General features: G+C 39.6%; 2 protein-coding genes across 3 annotated transcripts in view; both read right to left on the reverse strand.

The window, feature by feature from the left end:
• Positions 1-4,038: 4,038 nt before the first annotated feature.
• The window catches only part of LOC116695344 (uncharacterized), a 95,269-nt gene continuing 74,226 nt past the window's right edge, over positions 4,039-25,081 (reverse strand). For both annotated transcript variants that reach the window (XM_032525555.1, XM_032525554.1), the window contains 6 exons: positions 14,074-14,116; positions 11,580-11,694; positions 9,835-9,937; positions 7,706-7,775; positions 7,455-7,558; positions 4,039-4,314 (listed from right to left, as the gene is read on the reverse strand). In XM_032525555.1, coding sequence (XP_032381446.1) covers positions 4,092-4,314; positions 7,455-7,558; positions 7,706-7,775; positions 9,835-9,937; positions 11,580-11,694; positions 14,074-14,116 — 658 coding nt within the window. In that variant the 3' untranslated portion in view covers positions 4,039-4,091. The remainder of the gene's footprint in view (positions 4,315-7,454; positions 7,559-7,705; positions 7,776-9,834; positions 9,938-11,579; positions 11,695-14,073; positions 14,117-25,081) is intronic.
• On the reverse strand, positions 17,221-19,454 carry LOC116695365 (stress response protein nst1). Its single transcript, XM_032525585.1, has 2 exons — positions 18,742-19,454; positions 17,221-17,363 (listed from the first exon to the last, which is right to left on the reverse strand). Exons 1-2 carry the CDS (start codon positions 19,343-19,345, stop codon positions 17,293-17,295), a joined length of 675 nt encoding a protein of 224 aa, XP_032381476.1. The 5' UTR covers positions 19,346-19,454; the 3' UTR covers positions 17,221-17,292.

A 25,081-nucleotide genomic window follows, 5' to 3' on the forward strand; every position in this document is an offset into this window, starting at 1 on the left:
AGTAAGCTGTGTATTTCAACCAACGCTAGAATTGTGATAGTTAGAAAAGTGGAAAGACGACCCAAAAAGGGCTTTTCACAGGTTTATGTTTCTGTCGAAATAGAATGACGAGTATTTTACGATGCTAAAAACTTAGTTAACGGAGTGTAAAAGCGTGAAACGCGGAGGTATGTCCCTCTTTGGCGAACGTATTTTAAAGATGGAGACCCAACATGGCAGAATAAATACGAGCGAGTTGCAAAATGCAATCTGAACGATTTTGAATGGCAGATTCTACGCGTTTGAGAATACTTTGATTAACTGGTGGAAGTAATTACACATGAATGAGCACATATTTGTGAAAGAACGTTTTTTTTTCTTAAGAATCAACTAAAAAAGTTACATAATGGAGCTTTAAGGATGTTACTCTTTAACAGAAAGATCGACCTCCTTAGAAACCTTTCCATAATGTTGTCAGACAATTAGAATATTAATCTGAGCCGGTCAGTGGCAAAACAAGCCCTTGTGTGAAGGTAAATACATGCTGGACCATGGCCCTATTAACTTACATTGTAGCTTGTTTTGCCACTGCCGACTGCTGCGATCTCGCTTAATACTGGACCAATGTCAAAGATTGTTGTTCCCATCAGTCTTGTTTCTCCTAAAGGAAACCTTACAGTAGCTTCCCACTGGCCCCACTGTAGAGTTAGTAAACTGCAAACACTGGAATCCAAAGCTCATTTATGTCTCTTTATGTACAGGAGTTGACACTACAGAGCCCCTCAGGGGACATTACATGACACTTTCTGGTGAGTAAAAGTATCTTGTGCTCATAAAAAAACAATCTAAGCCTAGCACAATGATGCTAACGTTATGTGGCTAAAGGTAATATTTTACATTCAAAGCATGCAGTCTGTGAACAGTTGCCGTATCATCTTTAAGTTTGTTGAAGACACTCTCAGGTACATTTTATAAAGATGAATACCTCTGCAGCCGTTCTGACTGGTTTCGGGTTAGGGTACATCCCTTTAGAGGCTCCGTATGTTCCTACTGCGGATAAAAACAAACAAACTTGAGCCTGGACTAAATGTTGGTGGCATGGCATTGAACAAAATACACCATAGTTCACTGGAGCAGGGGTTCCCAACACCTGGGCTGCAGACCCTTTACTAATGGGCCATTATGAAACAATATCCATTTGCAATAAATAACAAAAGAAGTATGTAACATTAAAGGACATGCCATTTTCTAACTTGATAACAAGGTGTGTTTGTGTGTGGGGAGGATACATAGAGAGACATGCCTGATGTGGGAACATGCATGCGACCAGACCAATGGGAACCCTCTCAGTCTAAAGCCGCGTTCCGACCAGGCAGTTATAAGAACAGTCCACTCAACTAATACTCTCCCCCACAACTGGTTTTCCATTTGCATTCACACTGGCCAAGTGGCCATAGCCACTGGTAGGAGGGGTAAGGGAGTCTTCATACTGTTAAAATCAGAAAATAAATATACAAAACAAAGTATGAACTAAATGTAATGTATATAGCCTATGTCACAATTTAAACAAGTTTCCCGAAGAGAAACGGGTATCTCTCTCTCCCCCGCCTCTGCCTGCTGTGCTGTGGCCGTGTGTGTGTGTGTGTGTGTGTGTGTGTGTGTGTGTGTGTGTTCGTTCAAATCTTACATGTTTCCGGAAGTTTTGAGGTACAATATATTAAGTGAAAGGGACGAATGGGCCAAAATCCTGATGTCTTCTGTTTCTTCTGTGTCTGTGTGTGACGGCCGGCCAGCTTGTGGAGTTTAACTCTGAAAGGACGGTGAAGGAGAATTCCGGTCGATTCCAACCTTTAGCTCTGTTGTTTGTAAATATGGAATCCTGTCAGTAGAGAGAAAAATGAAACCAATCAGTTCTGCCTACACAGTGTTATCCTCCTGCTAGAGTTAGCACCCAACAGGCTTGAACAGGGCAAGTTTTAAACATGTTTTTAGCCTCTTAACATCTTCAAAATGTCATTAAAAGTGCCTCCCCATGTGCAGTGATTCCTTCTGAGTGAATACAGTGAATCTGAAGATGTAGATGTGACAGAAAGGCGTTTAAACACATTTAAAACTTGCCCTGTTAAAGCCTGTTGGGTGTTTACTCTAGCAGGAGGATACCACGGTGTAGGCAGCACCGATTGGTTTCATTTTCCTCTCTACTGACAGCATTCCAAATTTACAAACAACAGAGCTAAAGGTTGGAATCGACCGAAATTCTCCTTTAACCACAGGTTCCCGTTGATCTAAACAATCTAATTAATCTAATTTAACCAAACAATCCATCAACGGCAAAATTAAAGCCTCTTATTTACGAGAGCGGCCTGAGAGACCTCCAGCTTACAGCGGGGTCTCCAAGCAGGACTGGCTGAGCGTTTGCGGCCCCGGCAGGCGCTAGCTGGCTGTCGCATCACTTTATGAATCTTGAAATGAAGTAGGAGCTGAAAGAGTTACAGGAAGTACGGTCAGAGGAACCTAATGATTCCCAAATTGGGCCAGTCGGAACACGAGAAAAAAAAGGGTTCTAGGAGTGTTATGTTCTAGGAACTGCAAAACTCCCTCAGGTCGGAAAGCGGCTTAACTTTATGTTTTAGGGTACTGATGCGGAATGGAGAGCCCCCCCCCCCCCCCCCCCGTGGCTCATCCGCAGTACTTACTGTATGCTTTAGCTTTTTGGTGACAAAGACTGAAAGAAGATGAAGGTGTGAGTCCTTCATCTTCTTTAGGAAAGAGACAGTTGTTAAGTTGACTAATTTCATGATAATAGAGCATAATATAATATACATTTTCATTTAAATAAATTATTTTACCCTGATTTAGAGTGTAGTATAGCTTTTGTGTACGTAATAAATGTACAAAGAACAAAAAAAACACATTTCACTCCAAATGGAGCTGTCTCTCACGCAGACACTTTTTTCTCAACTGCCCATAGCAGCGCATGTGCATAGCAGTTGTCTGCCCAATCAAGCACACCCCGTCCAGTGGCTTGTTTGAATGTGGTTGACCAATCACAACAGAGTGGGCCAGCTGACCAATCAGAGCAGAGTGGAACTTCTCACGAAGGCGGGCCAAGAGCTCAGACAGAGTGTTTTAGGTGGAGACCATGCAGCATTAGGCAGTATGAGAAACATAGTATGTTTTCTAAACATCAAAGTAGGGCTGGGCAATATATCGATGTATCAATATTGCGATATGAGACTAGACATTGTCTTAGATTTTGGATATATTGTAATATGGTAGTATGGTAAGTGTTGTCTTTACCTGGTATTACAGGCTGCATCACAGTAAAGTGATGTCATTTTCTTAACTTACCAGACTGCTCTAGCTGTTCTATTATTTACCTTTACTAATCATTTCTGGAGAATATTTATCAAAAATCTCATTGTATAATAACATTTTGTTAAAGCACCAATAGTCAACCGTACAATATCATTTCAATATCAAGCATTGAGGTATTTGGTCAAGGATATTGTTTTTTCTCTATATTGCCCAGTCCTACATCAAAGCATGTAAACGTATTCGAGGAGACCCCAAGAGTACACATATGATTCTGAAAAGGAGTATATTAGGGCCTCTTTCAACTAGATTATTAAATAGTATTTCATTAAAACTTGATTTATAAAACCAGGGCCCAGATGCACTATACTCTACTGTACTAAAACTGCATTTCCTCTGATTTGTACAGCAGGAATCAACCACAGTTGCAGAGACAAATTAAAGACGGAGCCCTGTTTGATATGCTGCCATGGGAAAGTGGAGAGCAAAACTGGCCACCAAGAACACCATCAAAACCTATGGAAGAGGATTAGGGCCATATGTGAAAAAATGATTCGGAGTTCTGAGTTTAATCTCAAAATTCTGACAATAAAGTCAGAATTCAAGTACTTTTTTCACATGTGGTCTCAATGTTCTTCCATGAAAAAACAAATAAATAATATTTTTTCAAAGTGATTGAATTGTATCAGGAGCGTGATGAGTGAGAATACAATATAAAAGCACTTGCGAAGCTTCTGATATTTGTTTTGGCAATTTTCAACTCCTCCTGGCCTGTCTCTGATGAGGCTGCTTGAGGATCAGAGCAGGACGAGACGTTGGCTGCTGTTCCCAGTCCCAGTCCCAGTCCCAGTCCCAGTGTGGTTGTGTGGCTCCTGACTGTGGCTGTAAAAAGGCAGCAAATGAGCCACGTCTGCCAGGGTCTGCAGGACGTCGTAGGTTACTGCAAACAGGAAGTAGGTGGGAAGCAGCCAACTGAGGCTGAAGACACAGTCCCCTACTGGCAGAGGGACCGCAAGGTGTCTGAAAGGACGGAGAGAGAGAGAGAGACAGTGACAGTTTAACAATGCCAGATTTCAAAGAGCTGAATGTCAATTCAAAATTCAAAATTCTCCTGGGAGAGGGAGACGGGGCTTGTATTGCTTCCCAATGTACACAAACATGCCACAACCTGAGGGACAGTGAATGACTGACACACGCACACACACACACACACACACACACACACACACACACACACACACACACACACACACACACACACACACCGTATGCATGCACGCACGCACAGAAGACCCCAGTTTTAAATATCAGTACACATTTATTTCTAATGTTGAATTTGTCTTTAATTTTTGTTAGAATTTACTTTTTGATTGATATCTCTTTATAACCTCTTTTTAATATTTACCATACAAATAGAATTATAAAATGATATAAACCCATCCTAATATTGTGTTAATGCACATATACCTGTTTATTGTGTTTTGTCTGATGCTTTGGCAACATTTATATTGATTACTTCATGTCAATAAAGCCCCTTGTATTGAACTGAACTGAGAACACAGACTCAGAAAGACAAGTCCGGGCTGAGTGGACACAGTCCGGTTGCCACAGAAACACCTGGCTGCCTGGAGAAGACAGGCTGTGTCAGCTCTGTCCAAAGAGACAGGTGGAGACGGAGAAACACTTCCTGCTTCAATGTAGCACATATGCTGACATCAGAACTCAGTTATTTATGAAAATTAAATGTATTGATATACTGTTCTTGCTCTTACGTTTCCTTTTTGTTTTGAAAGGTATATTATTATTAAATGTATAATGTTTACTAAAATTTAGTTTACTGAATGAATTTTAAGTATGTATTTCTTCTCACATTATATCCTTGATGCTTTGGCAATATTGTTATTTCTGACATTCATGCCAATAAGAAATTTGAATTAATAATGAAAGAGACAGGAGAGAGAGGGACAGAGGAGAGAGAGGGAGAGAGACAGAGAGAAGGGAGCGAGAGAGAGAGAGAGGGAGAGAGAGAGACAGAGAGCAGAGAGAGAGAAGCGAGAGAGAGAGAGAGAGACAGAGAGAGAGAGAGGGAGAGAGAGAGAGAGGGAGAGAGAGAGAGAGGAGAGGATAAGGACAGAGAGGCAGAGAGAGGGGAGAGCGAAGAGAGAGAGAGAGAGAGAGAGAGAGAGAGAGAGGAGATAGAAGAGAGATGATGTGACTTCAGTTAAACCTCACTGACCGAGCTGTTCATCCACACATTCAAACTCACAGAACATTAGTTTCAATTATTGTGACAATCTAGTGACCTACCAAATACCTAAAGGTGACTTTCATAAAATGAAATTTTGTATAAAATGATCCACAAGACATCTGGAATATTCCTATTTGATGGAGGAAAACTGGATGTTAGGGAGTTAATCTAGTGCCCAGGCTACGACTTGCTACACCCTGCTACGCCATTAACTACTCCAACTACTGTTTCTTATAGCCATGGTTCCGTTATCTTTATTGTGACTATAGCCACTGTTCATCGTACCCCCAACCGGCACCGGTAGACAACCAACGTTTTGATACTTAAAGCCGCAGTGGGTAGAAAGCGAGAAAACGGCAAGATATGAAATAGAGTGAGAGCCTTTCCTGCAGTTCTCCCTCTTCCCTTTTTGTTGCCTGGGCATTACAGTGCATTCACAGGACAGCCTATAGGAATGCTCTCTCTCTTTGAAATGACCTGTGATTGGCCAAAGTCTCCAGTCACGGGCTAGATTCAAGAGAAGGAGCAGGAGTCTAGTTTCTCTCAGACAACTTGAATTACAACATGCTGAAAGATAATTATATTTTTTTTTGTCCAACAGCACTACAAACAAATTGCTATTGGCTATGTGCGTTAGCCAATAGTGAAATGAGAAAATAGTTAAAAATAATCATTTTTCTTGAACAACATTACATTTTTTGGAATCACAAAGAAGTCTATATTCCTAAAATCCAAGTTAAGCTCAACTCAAACAAATAAAAAAGGACTCTTAAAATGCAGAAAGGTTGCTTCAAATGCAAATCATGCTCAAATGAAGGCTTTCAAATTATAGCTGGCCTTAATGGAATATGTAATACAGTATGTAAAGTAATTATAGCTGGCCTTAATGGAAAATGTAATATAGTATATACAGTAATTATAGCTGGCCTTGGTGGAAAATGTAATATAGTATATACAGTAATTATAGCTGGCCTTAGAGGAAAATATAATATAGTGTATACAGTAATTCTAGCTGACCTTGGTGGAAAATGTAATAGTAATACAGTAAACATACAGTAAAGCTCAAACCAAAGGAACATAACAAAGGACTGCACAATAGGAGGTTAATATCTAATATAGCGATTATTTTGACTGATGTTGCTATTTGATTCGTGATATTGGAGGGAGTAATCATTTTTGCATGATTATTCTCATTTTCATTGAAATATACATTTAAAAAATGATTATAGTGTGATTTATGCGAGGATCTGTCCCAAACAAAGCTAGGGACTTTAATCTGTAGGATAGGATTTGTAGGCTGGGACGTCTGTGCAGCACCACAATACTTCATTCAAAATGGTTTGACACATATTTTGCTTTTAACTAAATATTGCCTTTTTTTAAAGTTGCCTGACCTCTTCAAAATCCAGCAGCAGTAAAAGCTGTATTAACATACTGTTAATCAGAACTTCTTCAGGTGACTACACACGGCAGTAAGCATGATTGGTCCACATACAATAAAAGGAAAAGACTCTGTGTTACCTTATTTGATAGATATCTATGCATTTACCTGTTGTTTCTGATAATTTGATAAAGAAAAATGTATGTTATGCCTGAGTAAATCAAAACCCCATTTAACAAAACTGGTTAAAAACAATTACATTAATATTTAAAACCAGGGGAGTCTGTTACAGCCTGACTCTGGAGATTAGCTGTCATATTTAAGTATATTATCTGCCTGTTTAACGGCTGTTTGGTAAATTGTTCTTAAACGCATTTAGAGAGGATTTGTATTGCTACTTTTTTTATTCTCAATGACTATCATTTTGGTGCTGGTGATTTTCCTTAGGGTCTGGCTAAAACCTCTTTGGGGTCGACAAAAATTCCTCTATGCAGAAATAAAGCCTGACATTGTAAAAACAGAGGGACTCACTGGAATCTATCTTCTCTGGACTCTCTCAGCATGATGAAGACAAACAGTCCCACTTCAGTGTTCAGGGAGAACGAAACAACTTTGTCCAACATGACAATAAAACCCTGAAGAGAGAGAAGCAAAACCAACGGTGATTGGCACTTCTTTGTCATCAATCTCTTATCTTCTTCAACCATCACCATTAGTGTGTGTGTGTGTGTGTATTGTGTGTGTGTGTGTGGTGTGTGTGTGTGTGTGTGTGTAAAATTTACCTTGGGATCACACATTGACACGGTAAAGATGACAAGGAATGCAAGTAGTGACATGAATCCTTGAGCCATGCTGGAAGAAAGACAAGAGAAGAAGAAAAAGAAGAAGAAGAAGCATGGATTCAACTTAAGAGTTTCAGATAAATCATGCGTCACAAAAACAAGCCTCTACATCTTCCTTTATGTGAAGGTGGAATAATAATGTACTATTGTTTTAATAATGCGACAGGAAGACCAAGTTCAAATTTTGCTTAAAAGGGTTTTTTCAACCAGGAACGAAACAAGCTACAGTTAATAAGGAAATTGGATTATTTCTCTAAGTGTCTGAAAGTGTTACAGAAAGGATTTCTTGCTAGGGTGAACTTTCTGTTGAGAGTCACATCCTTTTTTAAACATAAAAACATCCGCAAAATTGCGTTTGCTAAACCCACCAGACTCCATGTAAATAAACAGTAATTTTAGCATCCGAAAATACCCTTCATTTAAAGTCAACAGAAATTAAATAAAACTGTAAAAAGACGTTTTGGGTCGTCTTTCCACTTTCCAACCATCCCAACTCTAGCACTGGGTAAAATAAAAACAAATTTGACCGATTTACGTGTGAAACTATGTTGGCTCTAAACACACTAAAAGTATAGCTTTTTTAAATGGAATTTGATGGGTTTAGTGCTGGAAATCTCAGAGCTGTTTCTGGTTAAACAAAAAGGTCTTAAAGATGCGATTAAAAAGGCCTATTTGTGTAGGGATCCTTTTTGTAATGTTGTCAGACACAACATCAGATTATAATAATAATCTTAGCCTAAAACAAATGGCCAAAACAGAACGTTTGGATTAAATTGCTGTGGCTGCCGGTTACAGCGTTCACGCTTAATACTCGACCAATTTCAAAGATTGTTGTTCCCATCAGTCACTTACACACAAAATCATAGGAAAACAGGGTCTGCCATTTTCACAGGGGACAGATACTGCAGAGGCCATTCCACAGAGCACTTACTGATGCAATTAGACTTCCAACATATTGTATGCATCTTGGAGACACATGTTTTTACACCATATCAACATGTGGCTAGAATGTGTCTCAAGTGTCACCTCAGGTAAGACTCTCAAACCACCTCCTGAGGTGACATTTTAACATAACATGGCGGGAAAAGTAACTAATAACATTAATAACATTACGTTTTTAATGTTATTAGTTACCTTTGTGCTTTGTGTACTGTATTCTATTTGGATGTGTCACTCCCAATGGGCTGCTCTTGTGAATGCTGACTCTCGGACATGACTCACTTACACTTAAATTGAATACAGCATCATCAATGGCATTACTCAAACCTGTGCTTTTACTGCTGATGTCTGCTGTTAAAAAAACTTGTTTTACACTTTTTATATTATAATAAACTAAAACGTAAACTAAAACTAAGATAATCTAAGTTAAAAATGTTAAATACTATAGTGCATAGTTTCTGTCTCCCCCTTGAGGAATTCTAAGTAACGACGACAAAACTGTCAGCGTGTCCACATGACAAAAGCCTTCCGTGATTGCGCACGTGCACCGACGCTTCTTTCATGCAGTTACTAGTAGCCAAGGAGGACACAGAGGATTACAAAACACCATGGATTCTCCAGAAGAAGTAATTATATTCTCTCAAGTTTCTGCACGGGAAAGTTGCCAGGCAACCCAACCTTCTGAACACAGCCATACTGAGTAATCCAGAGGGAGTGTAGAGCTGAGAGGCTTTGTAGCAACTCATTTGGCAAAGGCTTGAATGTAACGGCCGTTAATTAATATCAAAAAGTTACGCGTTAAACCGAAGATTAAATATCATGGCTAAACTCCAACCATATATTTTGTATGTATATAGATATAAACTTTGAGACATTATAACTGACCCTTACAAAAACTAAAAATGCTGTAAAAAAACAAACTAATATAAACCTTTCTTTAAAAAATTGAAACTAAACTAAAACTAGCAAAGCACTCTGACAACTAAACTAAAATGTAATTGAAAAGTAAAAACTCAAAATTAAATCAAAAAATAATTCCAAATTCTAAACTATCATAACCTTGTTGTGGAGGTGAGAGATACTGCTGCTGTGACATGTGAGCACAAACATTGAGCCGATTCACTCCTCACCCTCTTGCCGAGCAGATGTGCTCTTTATTGGGCAGGTTTCGCTCCCAGGCTTTAGACAGCCACTCCAGTCTGCTGCTCCACACTGAGCTCACCAGACCATCGACTGAAAGAAGCAAAACTAGTCAGTCAATACAAAACACTTCATGCTTAAAGGAATCGTTCAACATTTTGGTAAATACACATTCTTGCTTAGAGTTATATGTTAGAAGATGTAATCAATTAACACATTTTCAAGGTACTTGTCCATATCGCGTTGTTTTCACGGATGGGATTCCTAGTATTCCCAGTGTTGCACACTTGTGGGCTTGCCACCGGTTTCTCTTCACTGACAAGCAAAGAAAACAGTCTACACCCTCCTACAACCGCAATGGCTGGAGCTGATTGGACGGCTGGCTGCTCCAGGATTTCAAAGGCAAGGTAAGGCAGCTTTATTTGTATAGCACATTTCAGTAACAGGGCAAATCAAAGTGCTTTAAATAAAAACGATTAAAAGAAAAATGTAAAAACAATATGAGAAAAAAAGTTACAATGCAGTAAAAGAACTTAAACATAAAGAGCAGTAAAAAACAGAAAAAATTACAAAAGCAGATAACAATGCAACTTCAGTATAAGAAATGGACAATTATTTAAAGAAAGGCAACGTCAAAAAGAAAGGTCTTCAGCCTTGATTTAAAAGAACTGAGTTGTAGCGGAGATATAGTTTTCTGGGAGTATGTTTGGGATATGTGGAGCATAGAAACTGAACGCAGCTTCCCCCTGTTTAGGTCTGACTCTGGAACAGATAGAAGACCTGTCCCAGATGACCTGAGAGGTCTGGGTGGTTAATAGTGTAGCAGCAGACCAGAAATGTATTTTGGCCCTAAACTGTGTAGTGATTTATGAACCAGCAAAAGTCTTTTGAAGTCTATTCTTTGAGGCACTGGAAGCAAGTGTAAAGACTTCAGATCTTAATCGGTCGGGAGACAATCGCTTACTTTATGAAAACGGTTTTTCGAAAAGATGTGTTTCTGAAAACTTTTAAAGCGAGGAAATAAACAATGCAGTTGCTGAATCTGTCTTCATTTTATGCAGATAACAGTCAGTCTACAGGATTCTTATCAGCCTACGAGAGGCATCGAGCCAGCTGAATTCAACTTTATACAAATGAAGAGCGGGTGAAACACAGCCCCTTGGTTGCGCTTGGTCGGGACTCTTGCCGTCCCTTTTTGATGCTCTGGGTATACGTTTAACTAAAAGCAGCAGAACGATGCATCATTTTATATTTATCATAGCTGCGCTTCGCCCTATTACAACTCCCTAGGGGGTGTGCCCCCCACTTTAGGAACCCCTTGGGCTTTCTTTGTGTTGGCCTTTTAAACTCTGGTGAATTCATGAGGACTATGGTTAACCTTTTCTCAGATCTCTGCAGAGTAAATCCAGACAGCTGGCTATACTATCTGAGCAGTATGAGTTTTCTGTTGCTACTAAAACAACTTAACTACGTACACGTAACACCAAAACAAGTTTCTTCCCGAGGCTACCCGAGGCAGAGGCACCGCGGCTTGAACCTTACTTGTTAAGCACCGCCCAAGACGATTCTGATTGGTTTAAAGAAATACCAATAATCCAGAGCATGTTCTTCCTCCCATCCCAGATGTGTGGAGTTCATCCACAGTGCCGCGGTGGAGGAAGGTCTGGCAATGCGAGGGTACATTAATGCTAACAGAGTAAATGACTAAATCACATTCAAGCAGGAGTAAACTTACTGGTGTGTTTCATGGCAGATCCCATTACCAGGAAGGACACAGTGACGCTGATGGCTATAAACACCTGGATCAGCTCAGCCACCCAGGAGTACGCCTTGTAACGTTCATTAATAATCTACATGGGTTAGTGACGTGGGTGATGGATGTTGGTGGATGTTAAAAATGAAGACACAACAAGGGAGAAGAAGGGAACATATTGAACAAATAAAACCTAGTTTTGAAATAAAAAGGCACACTCAGTGTTTTTTTAGTGTGTTATAAGTGAAACATTTTAACCGTTACATAGATTTTGTTTCTATGAACATATAGGCTACATTTACATTTACATTTACGTTTTGGTTTTAAAGCAGAGTTTTGAGCCAAAAGCAATCTCAGTGTACAAAAGCATTTAAGCTCCAGTTTTTAGCTAATCACATTTAAACTAACACATCCAAACTTCACATCTCATGATCAAGATTTTCGTATACTAGGCATGACCAAATCACGCGGCGACAGTGTGGGTGTTGGCCCACACAAAAGGTCTCTGTTTGCGGCCATTGAGACTTGAACACAACCCCGCAGATTCCAAACCAACACGGGTCAGTTTTCAGAAAAGCTCCAATTTAGGGGCTCTGAAATGCCAGAGCAGTGTGAATGCAAGCTGTAAACATAGCAAAAGATAGTTGTTTTTAAACCAAAATTTAGCAATGTAAATGTAGCCTCAGTCAGTTTGTAATACGAATGCCAGTATCCTCCCTTCACAGCAAAAAAACAAATAAATCAGTATTTTAATTTGTTGTCATCGGTTCAACCAATCATAAAAATGCCACATGATAATAATGTCTTCTACTAAAATGTAAAACATGAAGACACAACAAGAGAGTGGTGCCATTTTCTAATCTGTAGGTTTTCCATAAAGCGGAACCTTTGATGCATAAACCCGAGCAGGTTCAGGGGGAGACCGCCAGACCATGACTGGAGTAGACTCCCCACTTAATGTGTCTCCCCAAAGGCTCATTATCAACCAGGAAAAATAGTAAATTACTGCAACACAACCCCGCAGATTCCAAACCAAAACAGGGTCAGAAGAGTTTTCAAAAAGTCTACGGTTTAGGGGGTCTGAAATGCCAGAGCAGTGTGAATGTAGCAAAAGATATTTGTTTTTAAACCAAAATGTAGCAATGCAAATGCAGCTTTAGTATGTTGATGACAGATGACACCATTCACATGTTAGCTGAGGGACCTGCTTTCATCACTCTCTGATCTAGTCTTCCATTATGCAGGTCATTGTTCTGACCAAAGAGCTTCATGTTTTTCACTGATTAGCTCCCTCTTTTAAGTTGTGCTAATCAGTGAAATCACCACTCATGTTAGAATGAAAACCTCTAGAATGCTTCAAGTGTAATTTCATGAAAAGACACAATTAACTTGGGTTCCCTTACTAATAGTTAAAGTCAGAGGGTGCATTTGGAGTGTATCTGTGTCAGCACCAAGCTCCTGTCTGTGACTCAGGCTGATGAGATTTTTTTTAAAGAATTTGACCTGGTGCAGCTTTTATTCTCCTGAGTTATATTCCCTTTAAAGAGTTCAAGCCAGGCCAGCTGCATTGTGCCATCTCTGGCTACCGATTAGTTTTGTCGGGCAGGTCCAGCCAGCCACCACAGCTAATTGCTGCATGTTTCAATTAGCGGTTGTTAGCTTGGTAGGCACACTGTTTCCTGTGTAATTGGATCCAAACACAGGCTGAACACATGCTGCTGCTCTTGACTTCACCACAAACCATTATCTAGCCCTGCATGTGGCTCTAGGAGCACGTATAGGCCTGTAACACACATACAAACTATACTGGATTATGGCTGTTTATTAAGTACTCACACACTTTCAGTGTTACTGACGTACCATGAAAAAATCACTACATTGCAACAGAGACTGAGACATGGACAAGATGAGGTCGATCACCACCACCAATATATACTATTGGTGTTTTAAATAAGTGGAAAAATGTCCATCCTTCCTAATGGAGCAAGGTGGCGTTCACTTCATCTTTTTCCACCCATCGTAGCTCTACATACCATTGTATTAAAACTCGGGGCCTTGATTAATCATTATATGTAATTTTATATATGAATAACATAATATGTATAATATTACATATATACCGCAGGGAATGTGTGTTATTTAATTGTCATTCTGTATTTCAGTTAGCCTTAAAGAGGAAGAGGGACAACTAAACAATGATGCACATCTCTCAGAGTCACCGCAGATTGGGATATTGAAAAAAAACAAAAACCTATGCTGAACTGTTCCGCGAGGTTCCAGAAACACTTTGTTTGCACGTAAAGAAAATACATCCTCACAGTACCAATACATTCAAAAGTGATATATGAAGCTTCAATTAGCTCTTTAAGAGTTGACAAGAATTATATTGACAAGTAAATTATGAGTACTTCCGTATGTATATCTTCCTTTTCTACCTCACCAATACAAACACACAAAAGGAGTGTGGCGTCCTTACCTTAGTTAATGGTATGGTTGCAATCTCTCCTGCTCTCTCAGACCTGAAGGGGAAAACACAGATAACATTTTATGGAGGAGGCTTTGGAACTGTAAAGTGCTCAGTGGAGTGCCATTAAGTGGTTTCTCCTCCCTCATCAATGACTTCTGATTAAGCAAATTAATACCCAAGAAAAAACTGATGTTCAACAGCTGAAATACCACTTCACCTGCACCAGGGATTCCAGGGAAGTGAAGAAGAGTTTGGTAGATCAGCAGATCCACACACACAAATGTTGAAAATACACTTAGGGACTCTTTGTTTTTATTTCAGGGACAGGAGGGGTTTTGGGATCTTTAACCAGAATAGACCAAAGATCCCAACTTTGCCAACAACGCATTTTTCTATGACCTTCCAAAATGATTGGGAAAAGAGGCATGACCCTCCCCAAGACTTCATTAATGCCTTCTGTACTGGTTTGTGCTTGGGAAAGATACCCATTGTTTTTTTGTTTTTTTACAATAACGACATACATGACTTAACTTCTGCGTTCTCATCTTACACATCACACTCAAAACTGGTATCCCATAGTTGGGATTCAGCATGCAGTCCCGGTACCGTTCTTTTTGTTTGTCTTTCGAAAAACAGTTTGAAGACAAAATCCATATCCAAGACACCACATGGCTTGTCTTTATAGGGTACCAGCAACTCCTCCAACACTCTCTGGGCTCCTCGTAATTTTGGAGCGTCAATAAAATAAACTACTTTCTTTATTGTTTCCTCACTAGACAGTGTTGAAAGTCTTAGGTTTTTGTGCATACAGCTAGAGGTCCATATTTTTGTACGTACCTCGTTGTGTTCCGTTTGGTGAATCTGTGCGCGTAAATAGAGCTTAAATAGCTTGTTGTTCACAATAGGTCTACCTGTGACTGCAGGGGTAGGGTCAGGTGTGTGGCATCATGGGGGTGGGGGATGGCGCGATTTTTTTTGGGTCACAGTCATCTGCTAGCGATGGGGGGCGGAGACTGAGAGCTACATGGGAAAATAGGCACCAAACAAGCCACTGTGAAATTTAGCTGTTTTCATTAATGAAAACAGCTAAATTTCACAGTGGCCAAAGTTCCAAAGAACCCAACTTTAGTAAGCCCCCACCCCCTAGACTATAAAACGGTGACCATTCACTTTACAGAGAATAAAAAGACATGACCCTCATCTATTTTCCCCCGGTCATCCATTCCATAAAACGGTCCCTTAGCAGAAGTAATTTCCAAATATGTGTTTTAGTCGCTGCTTTACTCATCTGCAAAGACCCGCCCCCGCTGCTGCTGTGGTTTATTAATATTGAACATGTTGTGTGTTTAAATTGCCACAAATTTGACACAAAGCAAGCTATTGGATAAATGTAAATGGACTGCATTTACAGTATATAGTGCGTTTCAAGGCGCTCAAAGACTACTCAAAGGGCCTGCAGCAATACACCTGCCAGGTGTGAAGTAGATCAGATGAAAGGTTCTCGGGTGTGCGAAGGACAAATAGACAGACATTCCTTGCTTTATAGTTAGATATCAGTAACCATAATATTATAAAGAGCTGCCCACTACTTTAATTCATCTTCATTAAGAGGCATTGAAATAGAGCCTGGCTCTCTCTGTTTCTCTAGTAGCTGGCCAGCTCCCAGCCTGCAGAGGGATCTCCTGGGGAGATACAAGAATACTATAGTAGTGGAAATATTGTCCTAAATATTAAATGAGGCACAAATGGTTGTAAAACATATTGCAGGTCAGGGCTAAACCTATGAATCAGTGTTTCCATTTTCAACTCTAATTTTGGCCATTTGTCTACCGCTGTTGTAAAGTGCTGTTTCTTTCATTAGTTTTTTTCCTTCTGCTTTCTTTTGCCGCCCAGCTAACAGAACTGAGAACTTAACTTTAAAAGCCCCCTGCCTGGAACAATTGAAATACTTAATACATTTAGAAAACATTGTGGCGCAAACATTGTGTATGTTCCACAGCCACTGTGTGTGCTGGTGGAAGTCAAAATGACCAAATAGATATGACCATTTTTACAAACACAAAGGACAATTGTCCATCAAAAAATTCATCCATTAATCTTTGTCCGCTTATCCAGTGTCGGGTCGCGGGGACAACAGCTCCAGCAGGGGACCCCAAACTTCCCGTTCCCGAGCCACATTACTCAGCTCTGACTGTGGGATCCCGAGGCCAGGTTGGAGATATAATCCCTTCACATAGTCCTAGGTCTTCCCCGAGGCCTCCTCCCAGCTGGACATGCCTGGAACACCATCCCTACGGAAGCACCCAGGGGGCATCCTTCACAGATGCCCAAACCGCCTCAACTGCCTCCTTTTGACACAAAGGAGCATCTAATTGGTAGCGTAGGTTCCCGCAACATAACATAATCTGCAACAACCACTTTGTCAACATCTCTGACGTCCTCAACACAAAGTCAACCGACTAGATGATAAATAACAAAGCAAGAAATAAAGTAGCCACAAGTTGAAGTTTGACTCCTCCCCTGGTCCGCGTTAAAGAGGGAAATGGCGGCAGGTGTAAAGGAGTACTTATACCTGTTGCTCCTGACCTGTGGACATCTGAGACGGCAGCCCAAGGGCAAGAACTGAGGTTCAGAAAATAAGGGGTGAAAACAGCATTAGCTTTCCAAACTATAAAATAAAAATGTAAATACCCCCATGGAGATCATTTAAGTATTTCAAACTATCTGTCTATGCAACAGGTCTGATAATGTGGACTGTGGACTATGTTTACTGTAGTTTTGGACATGATGTTAAGGTTACTGAACCAACAGAGAAGGTCAGGACAGATTTAATATAAGATCTGTAGAACAGAATCATAAGGGACTTGTCAACATGAAACTTAAGTTTCCTTAGCCGTTGCTGGCCTGTTTTTTTGCAAAAAGCTTCGGAATGGAACGTAAATTGAAGCTAGGACTCAAGATATACATTTCTATAATTTTCAGCAGAGCCTACAGTCTGTCCCTTTTTGATCTTGTTGTTTGTGGTGTTAGTAAGTTTTTGTCTAAGATCAAAGTCCTTAGTTTTCTGCACATTTAGGTGAAGGAATGCATTGCCTTGTCAATCATTTAGCATTTTCACTACTTAAAAAGGACAACTCAAATGTTTTTAATGCAGCACTGTTTTATTCATCAGAAGATCATCCATTTTTTGAGGATGCTGTTTCTGGACAGGTCAGTATAGCAAACTGCTCAGACAAATTTCTTGAGCCATCCCTCCAAGATTTGAGTAGCCTTAACTCTCCTCCTGGATTTTGGTATTGCTGTTTTTTATATAAGAAAATAAAAGATGATTAGCATTAGGGTTGCACGATATGAGGAAAATATCTAATTGCATATATTTTTGACTGATAGTGCGAGTGCGACATAATTCACAATATTGGAAAGGGAATGATCATGTTGGTTCGTTATTCTAATTTTCATAAAAACAACTATAAAATTTAAAATTGCTAGAGTGTGATTTTTGCGAGGATCTGTACCAAACAAGTAGCTTTTCTTTAGTCTGTCAGATAGGATCTGTAGACCGAGACGTCGCTGCATTGGTCATCAGAATGGTTTGACACCACGTACCACCACATGAGCGCAGGCCAACCCTATTCAGCTACGGACGGTTCACACAGGACGTGGGTCAAATCTCCTTACTGTTTTGCACCGTTTGATGCTAACAGGTGCTGTGTAGATTTCACTGCTTTGCTGCTAGTTATATTTGGTTTGGAGTCTGGTGGGTTAAGCGAACGCAATTTTGTGGATGTTTTTATGTTTAAAAAGGATCTTACTCTGTAACAGAAAGGTCAACCTTCTTAGAAATCCTTTTCATATTGTTGTCAGACACAGAATAATAATCTGATCCACAACACGTTCAAAATGAATGAACAATGAGGCCCGCAGCAGTAGGGGCAGGGTTTTGCAGACTGAGTCAAGCAGCAACTGAAATGCAAAAATTTGGAAATGACTTCTGCTAAGCTTAGGCCTATTTCTTTTTCTTTTTTTAAGATAATCTGTCAATGGCAAAACAAGCACTTTTGTGAACATTGTAGCTCGTTTCGCCGCTGCCAACTGCAGCGATCTCGCTTAATGCTGAACCAATGCCAAAGATTGTTGTTGCTACCAGTCGCTTAGACACAAAAATCTAGGAAAATAGGTTGAAAAAAACAAAATTACCCTTTTAGTAGCAACTAGCCTTGCGCTTGGTCTGTCATCCATTATAAATTCCACAGGGCTGCTCAAAATATTCTCCTGATCTACACTACCCTTCTAAATAGTTCCCATTTGGATTGTCCCATTGCAGTGTTTTTCAATCATTATTTTGATCTTTGCTTACTTGGCTATGTAGCGGGCTGATAGCAAAACAAAAATATATTCTTTTTTACTTTTACACTGATCATAGTTTATTATTTCCTTTTGAAATGTTTTAATTGATTTATTGCAATTTTTACAATGTATCAGATATTCCATCCACTAGATGGAGCTCGCGTACCACCAGTGGTACTTAGTACCACAGTTTGAGAACCAGTGGCCTAGTTCTTTTTGCGATTTCAACACATTTGCGATTAAATGTGCAGTCCGAATTAGCATAGAAAAAAAATAAAAACAGGCAGTGAATTGTTGTTTAAAACAAATGGGTAAAAATGAGACACATACTTTTAGACTCAAGGCTTGGTATTTCAGTGGAGGGGGGTGGAACCGTTTGGGTGGAGCTCCTGTTCGTCTCACTTGGCTCTCCAACCCAGTTATTGAACAGGGTTTTTCTTTTACTCTTCTCCTGGCCCTTTAGCTCCGAGGTCAGGCTCTTAAAGCTGGCTTTATCTTCCACTCTTTGCTCAGCCTGTCTGCACCTCCTTTGCTCCCTTTTCAGATCACTCAGAGTTAATCCGGGCAATGTGATTGGCTCCTCGTCCACCATCATCACCTTCTTCCACTCAAGCCTCGCTTTCTTCAGTTGCACCTGTTTTTGTTTCTCGAGGGCCTTTTGCTCATTCACCCTCCTTTTCTCCTCCTCCATCTGTTTGATCTCCTGCCTCCTCCTCTCCTCCTCATATCTCTGTTTCTGACTTTGCAATCTTTCAGTCTCTTTGTCTTTTTCCTCTTTTTCCCTCATGTCCCTCTGAAGCGCTCTCGCTCTGCGCTCCATCTCTATGTTCCTCAACTCTCTAACTAGCTCTTTCCTTCTCTCCTCCGGAGTCCATTTCCTGAAACTTTTAACAATCTCCATTTCATTCTGGAGTTGACTTTGTTGTCTTGACATGATGTTTTTTCTGTGTGTTCTCAGGAAAGGTTGGTATGCTTTGAGTCTGTCTCTTATGGAGGTTTTTGGTAAAGTAATGACACCACATTTACTGTATATGTATACCACTGTATATAATTCTAGAAGCAGAAGAGTGAAGGAATTATGGAATACTTCTCTCACTTATCTGCTTCTAGAATACTCAGAGTTCCAGTGTCTATTTTCCAATATAGTCCAGTCATTTTAAGCCAAAATGTAGGTCAAACTTGAACAAATTGCAACAGAAGAAGACTCAACTGATTTTGTATCCTTTATATGTCCCGAGTAAGGAAAAAAAGCACTGAAGAATCGGAAAGTTTAGAAAAAGACCCAAATATAGCCTATTCATACGACTATTCATTTTTTCCTCATGTGAATAGGGTACACACTTTAACCTTTAGATATCACCATGACAATTACTGAGTTGATAACTTACATCAGGACAAACAAAAAATGTATTACACGTTTACACGCAAACGGTGTACAATCTAATTATGTATGTGCTAACTTGCATAAATACCAACATGTTGAATCTTGTTGACATTTAACAGTAAAATACTTAATGTTAAGATCTGAATGGAACCCATTTAGGCTACCCATGTGCATTATTACATAGAGGCAGGAAGAAGTACTTCAAACTAGCCTTTATTAATTATTATTGTAGAGATGGAGAACAGGACCTGCCTTTGTCTTCTGCATTCTCTTTACCCTTGTCTCCTGTTCTTCCCTCAGACTCATCCCCAGAAACAGTCCCATGGACCTATCTCCATACCCCATCTCCGCAATAATAATTAATAAAGGCTACTTTAAAGTACTTCTTCCTGCCTCTATGTATTAATGCTCATTAATGTTCTTCCACCTGTTGCTGTACTTTGATGGCAGATGTCTGTCCTGGGGCAAGGTGCTAACTCGCTTGTTTGTTTGTTCGTGCCTCATGCTAAGATGCCACACCTGACACCTGTATTTATCTGAATGCCCTGAATGAAAGCCTGCAACGCTCCTCCTCTTCCATCCTAAAGAACAAGGTTACAGCTCTGACAGGAGAGGACACACTCACAGAAGTGTGTGGTGTGTGTGTATTGTTTAACCTTGATGCCGAAAGTACAAGGGGTACTCTGCTTTCAAAAGAATCACTCACATTTACATGAAATTGCATTTATCCACTGGTTCTAGACTGCTTTTGAATTTGTCCTGTGGGGGGTCTAGAATACTCCACCCATGGTCTGACGGTCTCCCGGCACTTTAGGGAAAACCTACAGTTTGCCTGTTGTTGCTCCATGTTTTTAGTATTTAGTTGTTATAAGTAAAACTAAACATTGTTTTGTTGTGGCATTTTTATGATTGGTTGAACCGACAAAGACAAAAGAAAATAGGCTACTGTAATTTTATTTTTATTTGGGGTGAAGGGAGGATACTGATGTTAGTATAACACAAACTGACTGAGGGTACACTAAATTACTACATTTGGGTTTAAAAACAAATATCTTTTGCCACGTTTGCACGTTTGCAAACCACAGACTTTCTGAAAACTTTTCTGACCCTGTTTTGGTTTGGAATCTGCAGGGTTGTGTTGCAGTCTCATTTAAAATGACAATTCACTGATCATAGTTTAAGTATTTTCTTTTGAAATATCACAGCATATCTTATTATGTTTTTAAATTGATTTATTTCAATTTATTTCCACCCACATACCACTAGAGGGAGCTTGCTTACCACCAGACCACCAAATAAAAACTAAACCACTTTTTGTCTTTTTTGTCTTTCCATCAAGTATTTTCTGTAGCTTGAAAGTCTCTTTATCATATTGTGGAACCTTCTTTGGTCTGTACTTATATACGTATATTCATAAAAATAAGCTTAGTCATTGCAGCCTGTTCCCTCTCTGTGTCTAAGTTAGTGAAGGTAGTGATTTCCTTTTATCTGCCTCAGCCTTGATCCACTCATCATACCAGATTCAATGATATCTCTTGCCACAGATGACGCATGGCTTTCAGTTGAAAGAACACCATTTGAGGCAACATTCTTTGCTGTCATCAGTGTTTCCATGGCAACATATAACAAAAATGTAGATAAAGAAATGGTTAATTGTGCAATTCATATTCTTTGCTTCTGTCAGTCGCTGTATTTAGGGTTTTAGATTACCAGATTAAAAACCCCTTTATAGTTCATGTGTACATATATGTACTATGTATGTACATGTATGTATGTATGTATGTATACATACATACATATATATGTACATTTATACACATACAGTATATTCTTTTATTTTATATATACTGTATATATTTCTTAAGACATTTTTTGGGGGCTTTTGGGGCTTTTAGTCAATGGGATAGGTTGAGGCAGGAAAGGGGAGAGAGAAGGGGGACGACATGCAGCAAAGAGCAGCGGGTTGGATTCAAAACCTGGGGACTCAGCCCTGCTGGGTGAGCTAGGAGTTGCCCCATCGTGCTGAAGTCTAGTCCGATGACATTTCCGATGACTTCTGTTCAGTGTTGGAAGAAGTATTTAGATCCTTTTCTTAAAGCGTAACTGTCGCCAATATGCAACCTAGGGTCTAACTTAAAAGCATAATTAGGACGGAAGCGTCACTTTTAAGATTTTGGGTCAAATGGCCTTTTTAATGGAAGTGCTAGGGGCACTTCTATGATCACATCAAAATAACTATTTTTATAACACTAAAAACACTGAAACACTGAAACATTGCTCAAAGTATCACCAGGGCCTCTACACATGAACTCTAGCATTGAGAACATTGTTTGTGTACATAGAGTTTACTGAAAAGAGAGTTTTTGAAAGACTCACTTTAGCTGTTGGTTTTTCCAGTTGCTGCCATCTCACAAACACAAACAAACAACGTTCTCAATGCTTGGGTTCATGTGTAGAGCCCCTGGTGATACTTTGAGCAAAGTTTCAGGGTTTTCCGTGTTTTCAAAATAGTGATTTTGATTCAATCAAAGTGCCCCTAGCACTCCCATTCTAAAGGCCATTCAACCCTAAACAAAAATACGGTGAATCTTAAAACAGGCGCTTCCATCCTAACTATGCTTTTAATCAAAAGTTTGACTCGGGGACATTCACAAAAAGACCCTCGGTTGCATTTTGGCGAGAGTTACGCCTTAAGTCAAAGTACTAATACCCCACTTTAAAAATACTCTGTTGCAAGTAAAAGTCCTTCATTGAAAATGTTACTTAAATAAAAGTATGTATCATCAGGAAAACTTACTTGAAGTATTAAAAGTGAAAGTACTCAATGCAGAAAAAACTTCCCATTTTGGAAACTGGAAACGATCAAATTGGCTAATTGGCTACTCATTTCAGCTGTACTCTATAACGTGTTTGGTGTGCAAAAATCTTAATTTGAAAAGTAACTAGTAATTAAAGCTGTCAGATGAATGTAGTGGAGTAAAAAGTACAATACTTTTCTATGAAATGTAGGGGAGTAGAAGTAGAAAATACACAAAAACAAAAGACTCAAGTACCTCAAATTTGTACTTAAGTACAGTACTTGAGTCTGAGTTATTACTAGATGTTCACTCGCCAAGTGTCTTTTTTTTAAGGTTATCCAAAATCCTTGCAGATCAATCTACATCAGCAACATCATCAAGGCATACAGTATATAGTGGTAACCTCCTGGTGACCTCATCCTCTCCTTCAGCATATTAGCATCCAGCTCAGCTCCACCTCACTCTCAGGAGCAAAGTCTGTTTGAAATCTGGGCATCGTGATGGATAACCAACTAACTGGCACTTAAAATGTTGTCGGTGTCAATCGATAATGTCGCTTCGCTCTATACAATATACTGCCAATGTAGTGCTGGGTATTATTTGAAAATATTCAATACCAATACTGTGACTTTGATACCGGTTCCTAAACAATTCTTTTTTTTCGATACCAATTTTATGAAACAAAAACAAATTACAACACTCGGCACAAATCTTTTTATTGATTTGTCAGCTCATACTACGTGAGCCCTGTCCCTGTGTAACCTCAACTTTTTCCTGCATGTCTCTGCGACGTGTAACGTTAGACAGCCAATCACCAGCATTATTAGATCTTGGTAGAGCATGCAATTCAAATGCGTATTTAATGGTCTGCCTCCGAAGAACGAGCTGGGAGAAAAACGTGTTCCGATTTATTGGCATTTCTTTAAACCAAACACAATCGCCATGGGCAGCGATAAGAGCCGGACAGAGCCACGGTGCTACTGCAAAATAGCCTCGGTTGGAACGTTTACATTCAAAAGTTGTTTCAGTTGTGCAACAGAAAACTCAGATTGGACAAATAATCTAGCTAGCTGTCTGGATTTACCCTGCACAGATCTGGCCAAAAAGAGTGACATCTGGCGAAATTTCCAATGGCAGCAATCCAGGAAGTGGAACGTAGTGGATATAGACTACTTAATACATAACGTTGACGGTCAAATTATAAATCAACATTCAAATGCATATTTAATGATCTGCCTCAGAATAACAAGCTGCGCTGCAGCTTTTGGGTCAGTTCATTCAAAAACCTCAGTGGAAGCTTTGAATGTCCTAGTTTCTCGAAGGTTTCTGCTTAATTTTCTGTGGCATGGACTGTACCTCATTTCTACGTTGCTTTGGACAAACACGTCTGCCACATGAATATGTAAATTACTGAAACAAACACCAACTCTACTCTCAAACATGTAGCCATAAGTCAACTGTGGCTCCCATTTTTACTTGGAAGAGTTCATCATTTCTTTCAGAGTGAAATTCAACCATTAGTGCCACTATTTTTCTTGTTTCTCTTGTACTGAATCACTGAGCACCTGTGGATCCATATAAAAAAGACCCAGTAAGTGGCATTTAATAATAAGTCTGCATTAATTATCCATTGTTTAGTTTAGCTTCAATTCTTTTTAATTGAATAACTTGGTCTATGTACAGCTGAAACTTTGTTATTGTCCCGTTTATTGTATCCTTGTATTGATTTAAATGTGCATTGCTGCTCTAAATGACTCAACAGATGAGGCGAACAACTACCCTGTGCTTCTTAGACAGGCACAACACAATTTATAAAATCCACTAGGGGGCATTGTTGATCTGTGAAAGCCAAAGCTCTGCCAAGCAGGGAGAGCAGAGTACCTGTCGCTGAGGTTGTCTTAGCCATGTGGGTCACAAGAGCCCTGCTTTTAAATAGATGAACGATGAACAGTGATGGGTAGAGGGGAGAAATAAAACAGAAATAAAAATCTATGCCAAGCAATCAGAATGAAAAATGGTTGTTCTGCAAATCAGTGGAATGAAGGAGGATTTAATGGAAAGGGAGGGTCTGAGCCAGGAAGCTATTACAATTCAAAGACGTTTTGGCATAAAAAGGGCTCAGTACCTATGAATGTTATTTTTTAATTTGTCATTCTACCTCAGAGAACAAGACACTTTGGAATAGTTGCTTTGATAGGCTGTGGCTCTATTTTCCCCCCTAAAATACATATCCAGCTACAGTCCATCCATGACTGATGGCCTTTCCATCCTGCACAACAATTTTAAACTCCAGAACAATTGAGTAAGTAGACCTTGATTTGAGATTGTCTGTCAGCTGCTGTGTGCAAGGTCAATAATAAACCGTCAACGTTAATAAAACAAGCAGTTTTATAGTTTTGCATCCAGTTTCAACCAAGGATTTTTGCAAATGTCAGCCTTCCCATTTGTGACAGAAAATTCAAATTTTGTAGCGACTGAAAAAACGTTT

The sequence above is a fragment of the Etheostoma spectabile genome, chromosome 9 (genome assembly GCF_008692095.1).
Source record: "Etheostoma spectabile isolate EspeVRDwgs_2016 chromosome 9, UIUC_Espe_1.0, whole genome shotgun sequence".
NCBI lineage: Eukaryota > Metazoa > Chordata > Actinopteri > Perciformes > Percidae > Etheostoma > Etheostoma spectabile.